This window comes from Atta cephalotes, assembly GCF_000143395.1.
Source record: "Atta cephalotes unplaced genomic scaffold scaffold00004, whole genome shotgun sequence".
Taxonomy (NCBI): Eukaryota; Metazoa; Arthropoda; class Insecta; order Hymenoptera; family Formicidae; genus Atta; species Atta cephalotes.
The window spans coordinates 9,380,273-9,392,964 of NW_012130068.1; the positions used below are offsets into that span (position 1 = coordinate 9,380,273).

The window sequence follows — 12,692 nt, forward strand, 5'->3', positions numbered from 1 at the left end:
GAGAGAGAGAGAGACTTTACTGAGTAATTGTAACAGCGTCTCATAATATTACGAAATTAACATCGTAAAGTAAATTCACGTAACGTACATAGCGGAAACCTTCATTTAAATATCTACCTGCACTTGATTGATTTTAGATTGAGGCAATAAAAGATAAGTGATCGAAAATAACGTGGCATAAAATATTTTTATTCTTGCAAAGCTGGAGTAAAATTAAAAAATAAATTTTCTCAGTGAAAATTAACAGCAGCGAGATACCGATTTTCTCAATAAATTATGGATATAATCGTGGGAGTTAATAAATTATTTGGATAACTCGGATAATAAGGGGTTACGCGTGCGTTTTATATGTTCCTGTGGTTTAAAAACTGGAGTAGTGACGCGCGGAAAAATGTGATGACATCCGCAAAGAGTGGCAATGACACGGAGAAAGAGAGAGCTAGAGCTAGGCGAAGCTTTTGTAGGATGGAGGGTGAGAAAACCGACCTACTGCTACCAGTGCTACCCTTCTCGTGGCGATGAAGTTAAAAAAGCTGACGACGGTGCTATAATTCGCTCCGAGAATGGAACGTGGTAACTACGTACACTGTGGCCAAAGTAAATGGCAATAAGTGTTATGTACACGCCGATATAGCTTCTACTTAAGCAAATTTCATTTAGTAAATTGCACGCATCTTTTATGATGTCAGTCGCGATTACTCACCGGCTTACTGACAAATGTTAGAACGCGATTCGTTATTTTTACGCGAGTGCTTTTTACATTTGACCCTCCGGAGCTAGTGGAGTCAATTGGAGTCTATTGGACTCTGCACTCAATTAATTAAATTTCTTTGTAAACAATGGCAAACAATTAATTAAATTTATATTACGTCTGTAAATTTGTATTATTTGTATTACAATATACTTACTTATAGTATTTATTTTTTGTATGAGTTTCGCAATTAATTAGTGCTTTTTAATTAACAGATCTCCCAGCATTAATAACTGTTACAGACGTTCTGTTCTGGAATGGTTAATAATTTTAACGACAAAATAAATATTTTCTAACATTCGTATTTGTAACATAAATTATAGAGAATCAGATTAACATAGATTCATTGAAAATTAATAAACCAATCATTAATAAACCAATCATGATTAGAACAATTGTCACTGGGTTATTGAGATAAATTATTTATTAATAAAAAATTTGCAATCTGCAATTAATTGGTAATTATCGAATGAGATATTATATATTGTCTTTATTAAAGTGACGTTAAATTATTAAATCAATTATAAAATCATAATTGCTTTTTAATTAATAGATTATGATTATTTGATGAATATTGCCATCATAATTAGTAATTTAATTAGCCAACGATTACATCGAATAACGATTAAATCGCTTATTAATTATTAATTTTCGACTTTGCGTAACTTTTGCATAAGTCATCATGTTGATAAGTAATTCCAAGTTAACTTGGTAAACTCAGTTTCAACGACAAAAATTATGAAGACAGTTGTCAATGAAAGCAATAATGTAGTATTGATAAGACGTCGCGGGGAATTATGTTATCGGTATTAATTTTGCAGAGTAGGTGTAAAGTATATTCCATTGCATAGGAAATGCAATTTGCATGGAATATATGCATAAAGCTTATGTCGTGCGCGTGGGTTTGTTAAACGTTCGCATGGACGCGTCGCTATCATTCTTCGGAGCAAAAACACCGGTGAAACAGATATGCCGTAATATCGACGAGTCCGAGTTGTAATGCGGAGAGTCGCACGGTCTAAACTTAAGTAAAGTTTAAATAAAACTCTCTTTCCGCAATTCTGCCTGGAAAATAGCGAAGAATCAATTAAGCAGAGTTAATTTAAACCGATGCGAGAACAGGTTAAGGAAACTGTTGTACGAAGATTTGCATGAAGATTAAATCGAGAGTGTGCAAGATGTCCAAATTGTTATATCGATAAATCTAACGCCGTTAATGGGAATCATCATCTATCCAGTAAATATATGTATCAAGTAATGTAACATTAATGTTATAACTTCATACTGGACAGCATAAATGTAATATAACATAAATGTAATATATATATTACATATATACGTAACAGTTACATTGTTAAATGTGAAATAACATAAGTTATACATGATATAATTTAATATTCAGTCTGATTTTTTTGGATTTTTGTTGATATAATTTAAATATACTACCGCGTTCGTTGTTGCTAATGAAAAACACTAACAATGACATGATATTGATTACGATTCCACACTCAACAATGTAAATTTAATAATAGTTACATTGTTGAATGAGAAATAACATAAATTCTATATAAATACGCTGGTACTGGCTTGTCCGTCGCCACAAATAGAAATCGCCATCTACGTATCTATCAGTAAACATCAACGATAACAGAAACATAACATCAAATTGTAATTTTACACTCAATTTAAATGTAATATAATGCGTACGTTGTTAAATATGAAATTATAATTACGATGTCGTGTTACTGTTGATGCTTAGGTAAATTCTCGGGTGTACCACGGCGAATCGGGTGGAGATGGAATTTTTTCGCGTATTATCGCGAGAGATTTTAGCGGGCGGTAAATAACGTTCGCGAGCTATTCAATCGCCGCACTGTGCTGCGATGATAAATGACGGGAGCCCGGACGGCGACAGATTAACACGTTTCCACTATAGATTCGCTGTTTCCGTGATAATCGACGGAGGCCTGCCGGTCGATTGGCACATATATGCGCGACACGATCCATTTCTAGGGTGAGGAATACGAGACTAGTGTCCGGATTAACCGATTTTGCCGAGCGCGGTCACATAATCGCGTCTTCGTTACTGTGTCGCTCTGGATCGCCGCCCTCAATTAGTTCGTGTCAAGTGTCATTGCGGTGAATATTATACACGACGTCTAATTTCAGAAATGAATTTAATTAACGCGAATCGCGCAACAATCTTCTTCCTTCCGTTTCTTTTTCTCTCGCGTTCCATCGTTAAATACTCCGCTCTTGTGTTTGATAACAGCACTTCGTATTCAGGCAATCAACCGTATTAAAATGGAAGATCCGTGGAGAATTTAAGCGGCATAAGGGAGAATAAAATAGTCGGGAATTTGTTTTAATACGTCAAAGGGAGGTATTGGAGCTCGATCGAGATGAAAGTCCTATTTATGTTTTAGTACGTCGAAAGAACAGCGCGCGCGAGGGCTGTATTGGAAGGAAGATCGTCGGATAAAGAAGCAGTTTTATCGTATTACGTAAACAAATTGTCTTTTCCGCTTTTAATAATTTATTTCTTCTACCTTTTTGTCGTTCTTTTCTTCGTTGAGGTCATTGTAAAAAATGTCTCTCATTTTCCGTACGATGATGTAGAGAGGCTTTGTCTAATAAAATTTCAATTTCAACAGTTTATCAACTGTTATAGTATTTTATTTTTGGGAATGCAATCCTGTCGCGCGAACGTGATTACGTTTCTCATTATTACCCGTGAATTATCAATTGTAAATCCATAAAAACTGAACTGCCTTTACTCTCACGCCTTTAATTGTTCCTTAAATCGAAACTTGTAAATAACAAAATTGAATTTAACATGAGCCAGCGAAACAAAGAGTTCGTCACTTTATCGCCAGCCTTTCAACGATGAATGTTGCGCGTCCGTCCCTTTCGTAAGAATATTCAATTTCTAGCATCAATATCAATGCCAGGCATTGTCGAGAAGTGGCTCCATCCCGCTGTGACGATATGCATGGAGTTGATGATCCAGTTGTATGTAATGAGGTCATTCCCTCTGAATCGAGTTCATGCGGGTAGGAAGGTGACGTATTGCGAATTGAACGAAGTAACTTTGTAGCCAACGGTGCTCTCAATTTCACAGTAAAACGCCGTCGGCTCTGCGAGTGATTGCCTGTTGCGCGATTTTTTTCTCTCTGCATTCCACCAATGGGATATTCACTTTGTCTCGTCTTTTTTTTTTTTTGAAAAAAGCAAAACTGGCGATATCGCTCGTAGTGTTCAGAGAGTGGTATTGGTATCGTACTTTGGGAATGAACAAAATGCATATCTAATCAGATATACAAAGCAATTTTCCGCAATGACTTATTAGTATCAATTTTTGACATTGTTAAACATATGCCTATGATAGACGTCATCGTATTTATTGAGTTATCAATAACAAAGATTGAAAAATATATTGAAGAAATAGGGTCAATAAATTTATGATGTTTATTTAAATATGATGAATTGCAAATTAATGAGCGACAACAAAGTGATAACCCTTATCGAAATATATTATCGAGAATTCGACTAAGAATTGTTACAGATTCGGATGCAACTGTTTTAAATACGATAAAAATACAATTTACAGAGGCTATTGTATATACAGAGCTATTTGTGATGATCGATTACGAGAATTATGTAATTATTTCGAAAAATGCCATGGAAGCAGTTTGTTTACTTTCAACTTGTGCATTATGTGATACTTTGAACATTGCAATGTTAAATCGAATTTCTTCGGACAAAGTAGGACTCATTGCTCAAGATATAACAGATTGTGTAAGTAAGAATGATGTAGACAGTTCTCGAACAGCTGACTTAGCGAAAATTATAATTGTAAAACTAGGCGCACGTGTAATGATTAGAAGAAATATCGATGTTACTTTAGATCTTGTAAATGATATAATTGATACATTTATATTTATATTTATATTCGTATGAAAATAAAAATAATGCTTTCAGAAGTAGAACTTGTATTAGAACGTATTAGCGTTAAGTTTGAAGTAATGGCATATGTTAAGAAAACAATTTCCAATATACTTAAGTTACGGTATGACTATTCATAAAAGGATTGAGTTTGAAACATGCTATTGTAGAAGCTAGAAATTATATATCCAGTTGTGAACAAATATACGTTGCTCTTTCAAGTAATTACTTTAAATGAACTATATCTTATAAATTATGATCCTTTATCTGTGAAAGCAAATGAATTTAGTTAGAATAGAATGTTATTACATAAAAACTGGAGTTTCTAATAATTGGAATGTGTAATAATAGAATGTTTTGAAAAGCATATTTTTTTTAATATAAAAAAATCCCATAAGAAATATTTGTTATTTGTTGAAAAACAAAAAAAGTTAATAAAAATTTGTTAAATTATTGTCAACAAAATTCATAGATAAAATATTTCATTGGGCACATTTTTCATAACTTTGACACGCTTTATTGCGATCGACACATTCGCTTTTGGTAATCATTCGGTTCCCCATTCAAGAAATTTGATATAGCCGATGAAATCAAAACTATACGTTAATTGAGTGAAAATTGTCAGCGAGAGAAAAGCGAATGGCGGGAGGAGTGGAAGGGAAGGTGGATGAAACGGAGACGAGATCGAAAGCTCATATAAGAAAGGATAGCCGAGGATATAGGCCGGGGGGGGGGGGGGAGGAAGGGGGAGGAGGAGGGGGTTGCGCTCGGAGTTTGACACAGTCAGAGCCCGGCGTTGCCTGGCAACCTTTAAGGGTGGAAATCCACATTGGCGTAGGGTGTATATCTGTGACAAAATTTATGCGGCATCCCTATTCGTTCTGTGGGTCTCACTTTCCTTCTCTTTCCATCTTGTATCTTTCCCATAAAAGACACGTGGAAAGAATCCTCGTGAATGAACCCACAGCTGTGATCGACTCGGGATTGAATACAACGAAATTGGATGTTTATTCACGAGACGTTTAACGATGCTACTTATTGTCGCCATGCGTGTTTCGCACATCGCAAATTAACGAGAAGACAGCAATTTTCCTCAATGAAGAGACCGGATTCGAATTGCACTCGAATCGTCTCTTCCACCCCCGATGTGTCTTATATCCCTGGAGCGGAGATAATGACACTCCATTTGAATTCAATGTCATGATTTAATCTATTCATATCTCAGAATATTATTCCCCCTTGATCTCTTTTTGCAATTACTCACGGCAAGATATCTTCCCCGGAGTAATCTTTATTAAGGTGATCATACGTTAAACGCGCGGTACGTTCTCATTCATCTTTTCTTCTGAGAAGCCCACTTAAATTATATCTTATCATCTCGAAGTATTTTACATGTTTATAAATCACCGCGAGTTGTGTATCACGTGAGAATTTAATTACTGATCGTTTGTCGAGTATATTGCCTTTTTGTATCTATCAGATTCGATTTAATTATTTCGAATTTATTGCAATAACGGAAGAGCGTATTTTTGTTTCTCTAATACGTTCTTCGTATTTCCACACTTATGGAACGATGTTGCAACCCTTGTGGAAAATTTTGTGCGATCAAAATATAGTGCATACACGGAGAGAATTTTTTCTTAGAATTTACCCTGAAAATATGACAATTGTGGCACAACATTGTATTTCGAAGAATTGTAATGTAAATCTCTTTCATTCATTAATAAAACTACAATAAAGTATAAAATAAGTTTGATCAATTTTACTAACGTGCATGGTAAATATTTTTAAAATATTGTATTGTATTACAACTACCATATTTTCAGGATAAATTTTAAAAGAAAATTCTCTCCGTGTACTTATATATTTACTATATGATAAAAAATACGTAAATATAAACAATATGTGTAAAAATTATACAGTTCGTAGTAGAAACATATAAATTGTGCGTTTTTTATCTCTAATTATATATATATATATTAATTATTTATATTATATTATATAATTATATAATTATATCTTCATCTAGACGGAAAAAATTACATAATATATTTCATGTATGTAAATTTTATACAAATTTTTATAATATTATTTGACGCAATAGTAATATATCACACATATTTGCATCTTTATGTTTGTTTATGTTTATCAATAACATAGCTTAAGAAAAATCATACATAATTCATTTTCAAATTAATATATAAATACTTCTGTAAAATTTAAATCGTAAATTTACCTTTGCAAATTGTTTTTCTTCATTCTTCGTGTTTCCAATCTTGTGGAACATTGCAACCTCTATGGAAAATTTTGTATGACCAAAATGTAATGTACATTTATTACACTACAAAAAGTATGTAAAAATTTTTAATTACTATAAGGAAGAATAATTTTATTTATAAATTATGACTTTACGTGTAATTATACATCTTTAATAGAGAGTCTCAAAATTACCACTATAATTGTTGTAATTTTACCTGCAATTTTTTTTATAATATATGCATTAGAGATCGATATACATAAGTATAAAAAGATATCTTACGATGGCTTCCTTCTTTAATCTAACGTGGTTCATTTTTAATCCTTAGTCGCCGTAGTCGCTTTAACTCTCGCTTTAATCGCAAACTCACGCGACTACCGGCTTTCTTCCCGACAACATATCACGATAAAAAATATCTACCAGGTAAAGAACTTTATAAAGACTTAACTGGATTTCTATACAAATCATAACTCGCTTTTTGTAAGCTAACGTGGCAGCTGCGACGTGATTATCTTTCTTGATGTCGTTAGCACAAATAATTTTATGATTCTCCCGACTGGGTACAAATAATATAACTAAATTTAACGACGTTATATGATTATATTAACGAGCATTCAGTTATTTGATTGTAACGCGGTAGGAGACATAATAACCGATTCTTGCAACTTGTTGCGTGTAATTTTGCTGTAGGAAGCGGAAACTGCGTGCTCCCGCATAATCCTTTAAATTACCATCTACATAATACCGGGATTATCTGATAATTTCGCGAGATACTTATATAATTTCACCCGATGATCGACGAGATGCTTAATGTCCGCGATGTTTATACGCGTAACTCTCTTCGTCTTGGAAAATAAATACTCGCGTCGTATGGATTAACGAAATGTTACGAAACATTAATTAATAATCGCGAACGAGCCGTTCTTTCATCTTGATTAACGTAATCTAATTTCGCTATCTTTTTCAGTCGAGTGATTCTGGAGGTTTCCGTGCACGCAGAAGATCACCTCAGGCGATCGCGATGGCTACACTATCTTTGCGCATCTCCATACCGGAAAAGAATGCCACCAAGATGATGCAGTTCGATCCCAGCACATCGGTGTACGATGCCTGTCGCATTATCAGAGAAAAACTTGCCGAGGCCAGCAACATGGGTCAACGTAAGCGTTCGATATTTTATTCGGCTGCATCTAATTAAATTTATCGAGTACTTTTTACAATATATTTTAATATATTCCAAATATATTTCAGTATATTACAAAAAAAAGCAGTATTTTTCGATGAAACACATTAATCCTTGTATGATACTTATGAATTCAATGTATTCTATGCGATTTTTTACATTGTTGTAACTTTTTTATAATATAATTTGAAGATCCGAATTGAGATTGAAAAAAAACTTTAACTGTCCATTTGATAAGCCTGCAAGGGTATTTTCTTTTTGCGTTATTCTCCATATGAGAACGCATGAAAGTTCAAAGAGAGTACTTGGAATCCTCTTTAAACTTTAGGGCGTTCTTTATTTTTTATTAAATATATTTAATAAACTTTTATTGAATTTCAGATAGTATAAAAATAAGTACACGAAAATGTAAAACTAAAATAATTATATTTCAATGTATAAATAGTAAATATAATAAATAGAAATTTTATAATTTCTGTCAGTCTTCAGAGATCGCTCGGCCGGATTTATTGCTTTAGAGCGAGTGTTGCATTCTCTAAACTAAATTCTAATAAACTGAATTATACATACTATAATAATATTTATATATGTACAATCCTTTATCTATTTATATTATTATTCTTTTATATTGTTCAAATAATAAAATTTTATGTATTAATTGTAAATTTAAAATATTGTATATAGATTCTTCAAAAATGTCGATTTTTGGTAGTTCAAATAATTATACTTTTTTTGAGTGATTCATATCGTACTATTTTTTTTAATCCAAAGAATCAATTTAAAAAATCCCATGGATTTTTGCTTGAATATTAAATTTAAAAATTTGAGAATTTTTTAAATTTAAGTAATCATTTTTTGCGAATTTTTTCAATAAAATTTTTTTAAAGTATTGTAATTAATTAAAAATAAAATATTATTTATTTGATTCATATTTATCTGCCTTTGTCCGACTTCGAGGTATAAATTTCACATGGTTTGAGCTAAAAAAAATATATATTTTGTTCAGAGATATAGCGTGACAAAGTTGCAGAGTTTTATAAATCTTAGTTGTTAGCGGGAAAGTAATCAAAAATAATCATATCATATTAGGGTTAAATTTCATTTCATTAAATTTTTTTATTATTGACAGTATTATTATGGATACAGATAAAATATTGCGGAAATGTCAATGCATCTCATTAGCCAACTAATTCTATAAAAAGAAAAAGAATATTTAAAGGTTTAATTTTTATACAGTATTATATTAAAAAATTTAATTTATACAGTAAATATTTAATTATAAATGCATTGCTAACTATTTTGGACAACCTATTTTGGACAAATCATCGATTGACATTAAATATTTTATTAATTGGCTTCATCATTTTAACATGGATTTTATTTATGTGCTCTATAACAGTTCGTAAATATACTAATTTACATATCTTGATTTAATTGTTTGTAATTTAAAATTGAAGAATGTTTGGAAAATCGGCTGATACAAGTTGGTTATCAGAGCGTAAAAATAATTTTTAAATAATGAAATTTAATTTACATATATAATAATGAAATTTGATTTACATTTAGACGTTTCGATTCTTTCTTTGAACCATCTTCAGTATAAAATGAATGTTGCACAAGATGATGATCGCAATTACATAGTCGATGCTGAGGAGGACCTTCATTATTTGAGAATTAGTTTTACTTTTCGATAATCGCGTATGATTCATTTTTCTAAACATTTGTCAATTTCGCGATTCCAAAAATTATACTATTAAAACTGAAAATGATAAAAACGGCCGAAATGTTTATTAATGTGAATTATTGTCTTTATTAATTTATTGTTAATATGAAGAAATAAATTCATGTAATTTGTCATATTATGATATTAAATTTATGACTTGACCTTCTGATTGACTTTAAAAGCGTTTGTTATTTTTTTATTTATTTTTTATTTAGAGTTCTTAATTTATTTACAACATTTAAAGAATTATACATTGAAATTTAATTTACTCTGAAAAATACTATCTCAATAAATATAACTAATATAAATTAAATTGTATTTTATTTATTGTTACTGTGTAACACGCATTACTGTGTAACACCTTTATATTTTCATTAGTCTCTTTATCCTCTACATTTTATGAATTACGTAAGCCGATTTTTTTTTAATGTATATTTAATTTATTTTTAAAATGTATACGATAAAATATTATGCAGCCTTGATCATAGAGCATTTCCCAAAATTGACGTAGGCGTTCTATGTCTAAAAAAATTAATTAAAAAATACTTTTTATTGAGAAGAACGTTTATTTTTATATAACATAATAATTTTAATATTCTATTTCTTTTTGGCTTTTATTACTGTGTTTTTTGCAAGAAAAAGTAATAAATTGAGGACTTATAACTGAGACTGTATTAAGTCATAAAAATATGATTCCAAGATTATTTTTATTGTTCTTTGCGTAGCGAAAGATTATGGCCTGTTTCTCGCTGATGAAGATGTGAAAAAGGGAGTCTGGCTTGAACCCGGGCGAAATCTCGATTACTATATCTTGAGGAATGGAGATCTGCTTGAATATCGTCGTAAGCTCCGTACACTTCGGGTCCGAATGCTGGACGGAACGTTGAAGACTATGTTGGTGGACGATAGCCAGCCCGTGGCTAATCTTATGGTAGTGATATGTACAAAGATAGGTATCACGAATCACGACGAGTATTCTTTGGTACGCGAGCTAGTGGAAGATGAAAACGATAATCAGAAACCTGGAAATTTCGGTACTCTCACGTTGAAAAGAAAGAAAGAAGAGAAGGGCGAAAGAGATGCAAAGATGGAACAATTGAGAAAGAAGTTAAAAACCGATGACGAAGGTAACGCTCTCGAATTCATATTGATATTTAGATCAATATTTCGTTATCTACACATATTATGATATAAGTTTGCGAAATACATTTTTGACTTATGTTTTTTTTTATTCATAGTAAATTGGATAGATCCGAGTAAGACCTTGCGCGAACAAGGTATAGATGAATCCGAAACCGTTTTGTTGAGGAGGAAATTCTTTTTCTCGGATCAAAATATCGACAGTCGCGATCCTGTACAATTGTCGCTGTTATATGTGCAAGCGCGAGATGCGATTTTGGACGGTACGCATCCAATTACTCAAGAAAAGGCTTGCGTTTTCGCCGGGATTCAGTGCCAAATCCAATTTGGCGATCACAAAGAGGAGAAACATAAACCGGGTTTCTTGGAGTGAGTTGCATTTGATATAATTCCTCGATGTTATATCGATTAATATTTCATTCGTATCATTCTTTTTCAGTCTTAAAGAGTTTCTACCACAATCGTATGTAAAAGTGAAAGGAATCGAAAAGAAGGTCTTCGCGGAACACAAGAAACATATTGGACTTTCAGAGCTGGACGCCAAGGTTCTATATACTAAAACCGCCAGGTCATTGAATACGTACGGCGTCACATTCTTCTTAGTAAAGGAGAAAATGAAGGGCAAGAATAAACTGGTACCACGTCTACTCGGCGTGACAAAGGATTCTGTCCTGCGACTCGATGAGAAGACGAAAGAAATTCTAAAGACGTGGCCGTTGACGACCGTGCGGCGTTGGGGCGCCTCACCGAACACCTTCACTCTCGACTTTGGTGATTATTCTGATCAATATTACAGTGTACAGACTACCGAAGCAGAGCAGATACTCCAGTTGATCGCTGGTTATATTGACATTATCCTGAAGAAACAGAAAGCGAAGGATCACTTCGGTATTGAGGGAGATGAGGGATCTACTATGGTGGAGGATAGCGTGTCGCCACTAAAGTGAGTATCTCTCACATTCTTAGTACATGTTAGCTCTTCTGAGCTGAATGTGGACAGAAGTAATAATAGCTATTAAGAGAGTGTTAGAGCAATTATCAGTTCTCGATGAGAGTCGGACTCTCGTCTTAAAGCGACCGACTTACGTTCAATTGTGCGTCACATCCTAACAATATTTCACGTTAATCTAATGCAATCATAATGGAAGAGTTTTTAAGAAGTCATGCAAACAAGTGTATTCGAGCGATTTCCAATTCTAATGGGTATATAATTCGCATTAAAAAAAATTGAAATTAAAATTTTTTAATAAAAAATTTAAAAAACACTAATTAAGATTTTTTCATTCAACAGAGCCACCATCATGCAACATGAGACTAGCAATGTCGGTAAAGGAAATGTAGAAGCTGTTTCAGTCGCAATACCAGCTGTTATGAGGGCCGGAGGAGATGGTAAGCGAAATTTTATCATATTTTACTTCACATTTTATCTTAAGTAATTATATTATGACTTTTATTAAAGATCTTGTTACATACACAGCGATTGTATATTTAATTATCAGACTTTCATTTGAGTGTATATGATAGCTTCCAAAATTATTATTTTTATAAATTGAAAATTATGTTTGCTTTAAATTTTTTAAGTCCTGACACACCGCTCTTTTAACGTATTTAGAAAAATTAATTAATTAGCATTTCTTTGCACGATTGAATCCTCGGATCTTATTGTTAGCTGTTGATATGCATTTTTGTATAT

At 32.5% G+C, this 12,692-nt stretch overlaps 1 protein-coding gene across 2 annotated transcripts in view; it reads left to right on the forward strand.

The window, feature by feature from the left end:
- The window catches only part of LOC105626090 (talin-1), a 28,124-nt gene that overhangs the window by 1,316 nt on the left and 14,116 nt on the right, over positions 1 to 12,692 (forward strand). The window contains exons 2-6 of one of the 2 annotated variants that reach the window (XM_012207400.1): positions 7,921 to 8,113; positions 10,585 to 10,986; positions 11,098 to 11,368; positions 11,439 to 11,942; positions 12,291 to 12,388. In XM_012207400.1, the coding sequence (XP_012062790.1) occupies positions 7,921 to 8,113; positions 10,585 to 10,986; positions 11,098 to 11,368; positions 11,439 to 11,942; positions 12,291 to 12,388 (1,468 nt within the window). Of the gene's footprint in view, positions 1 to 7,920; positions 8,114 to 10,584; positions 10,987 to 11,097; positions 11,369 to 11,438; positions 11,943 to 12,290; positions 12,389 to 12,692 lie in introns of those variants that run through there. The other variant, XM_012207401.1, reaches the window with a different exon arrangement.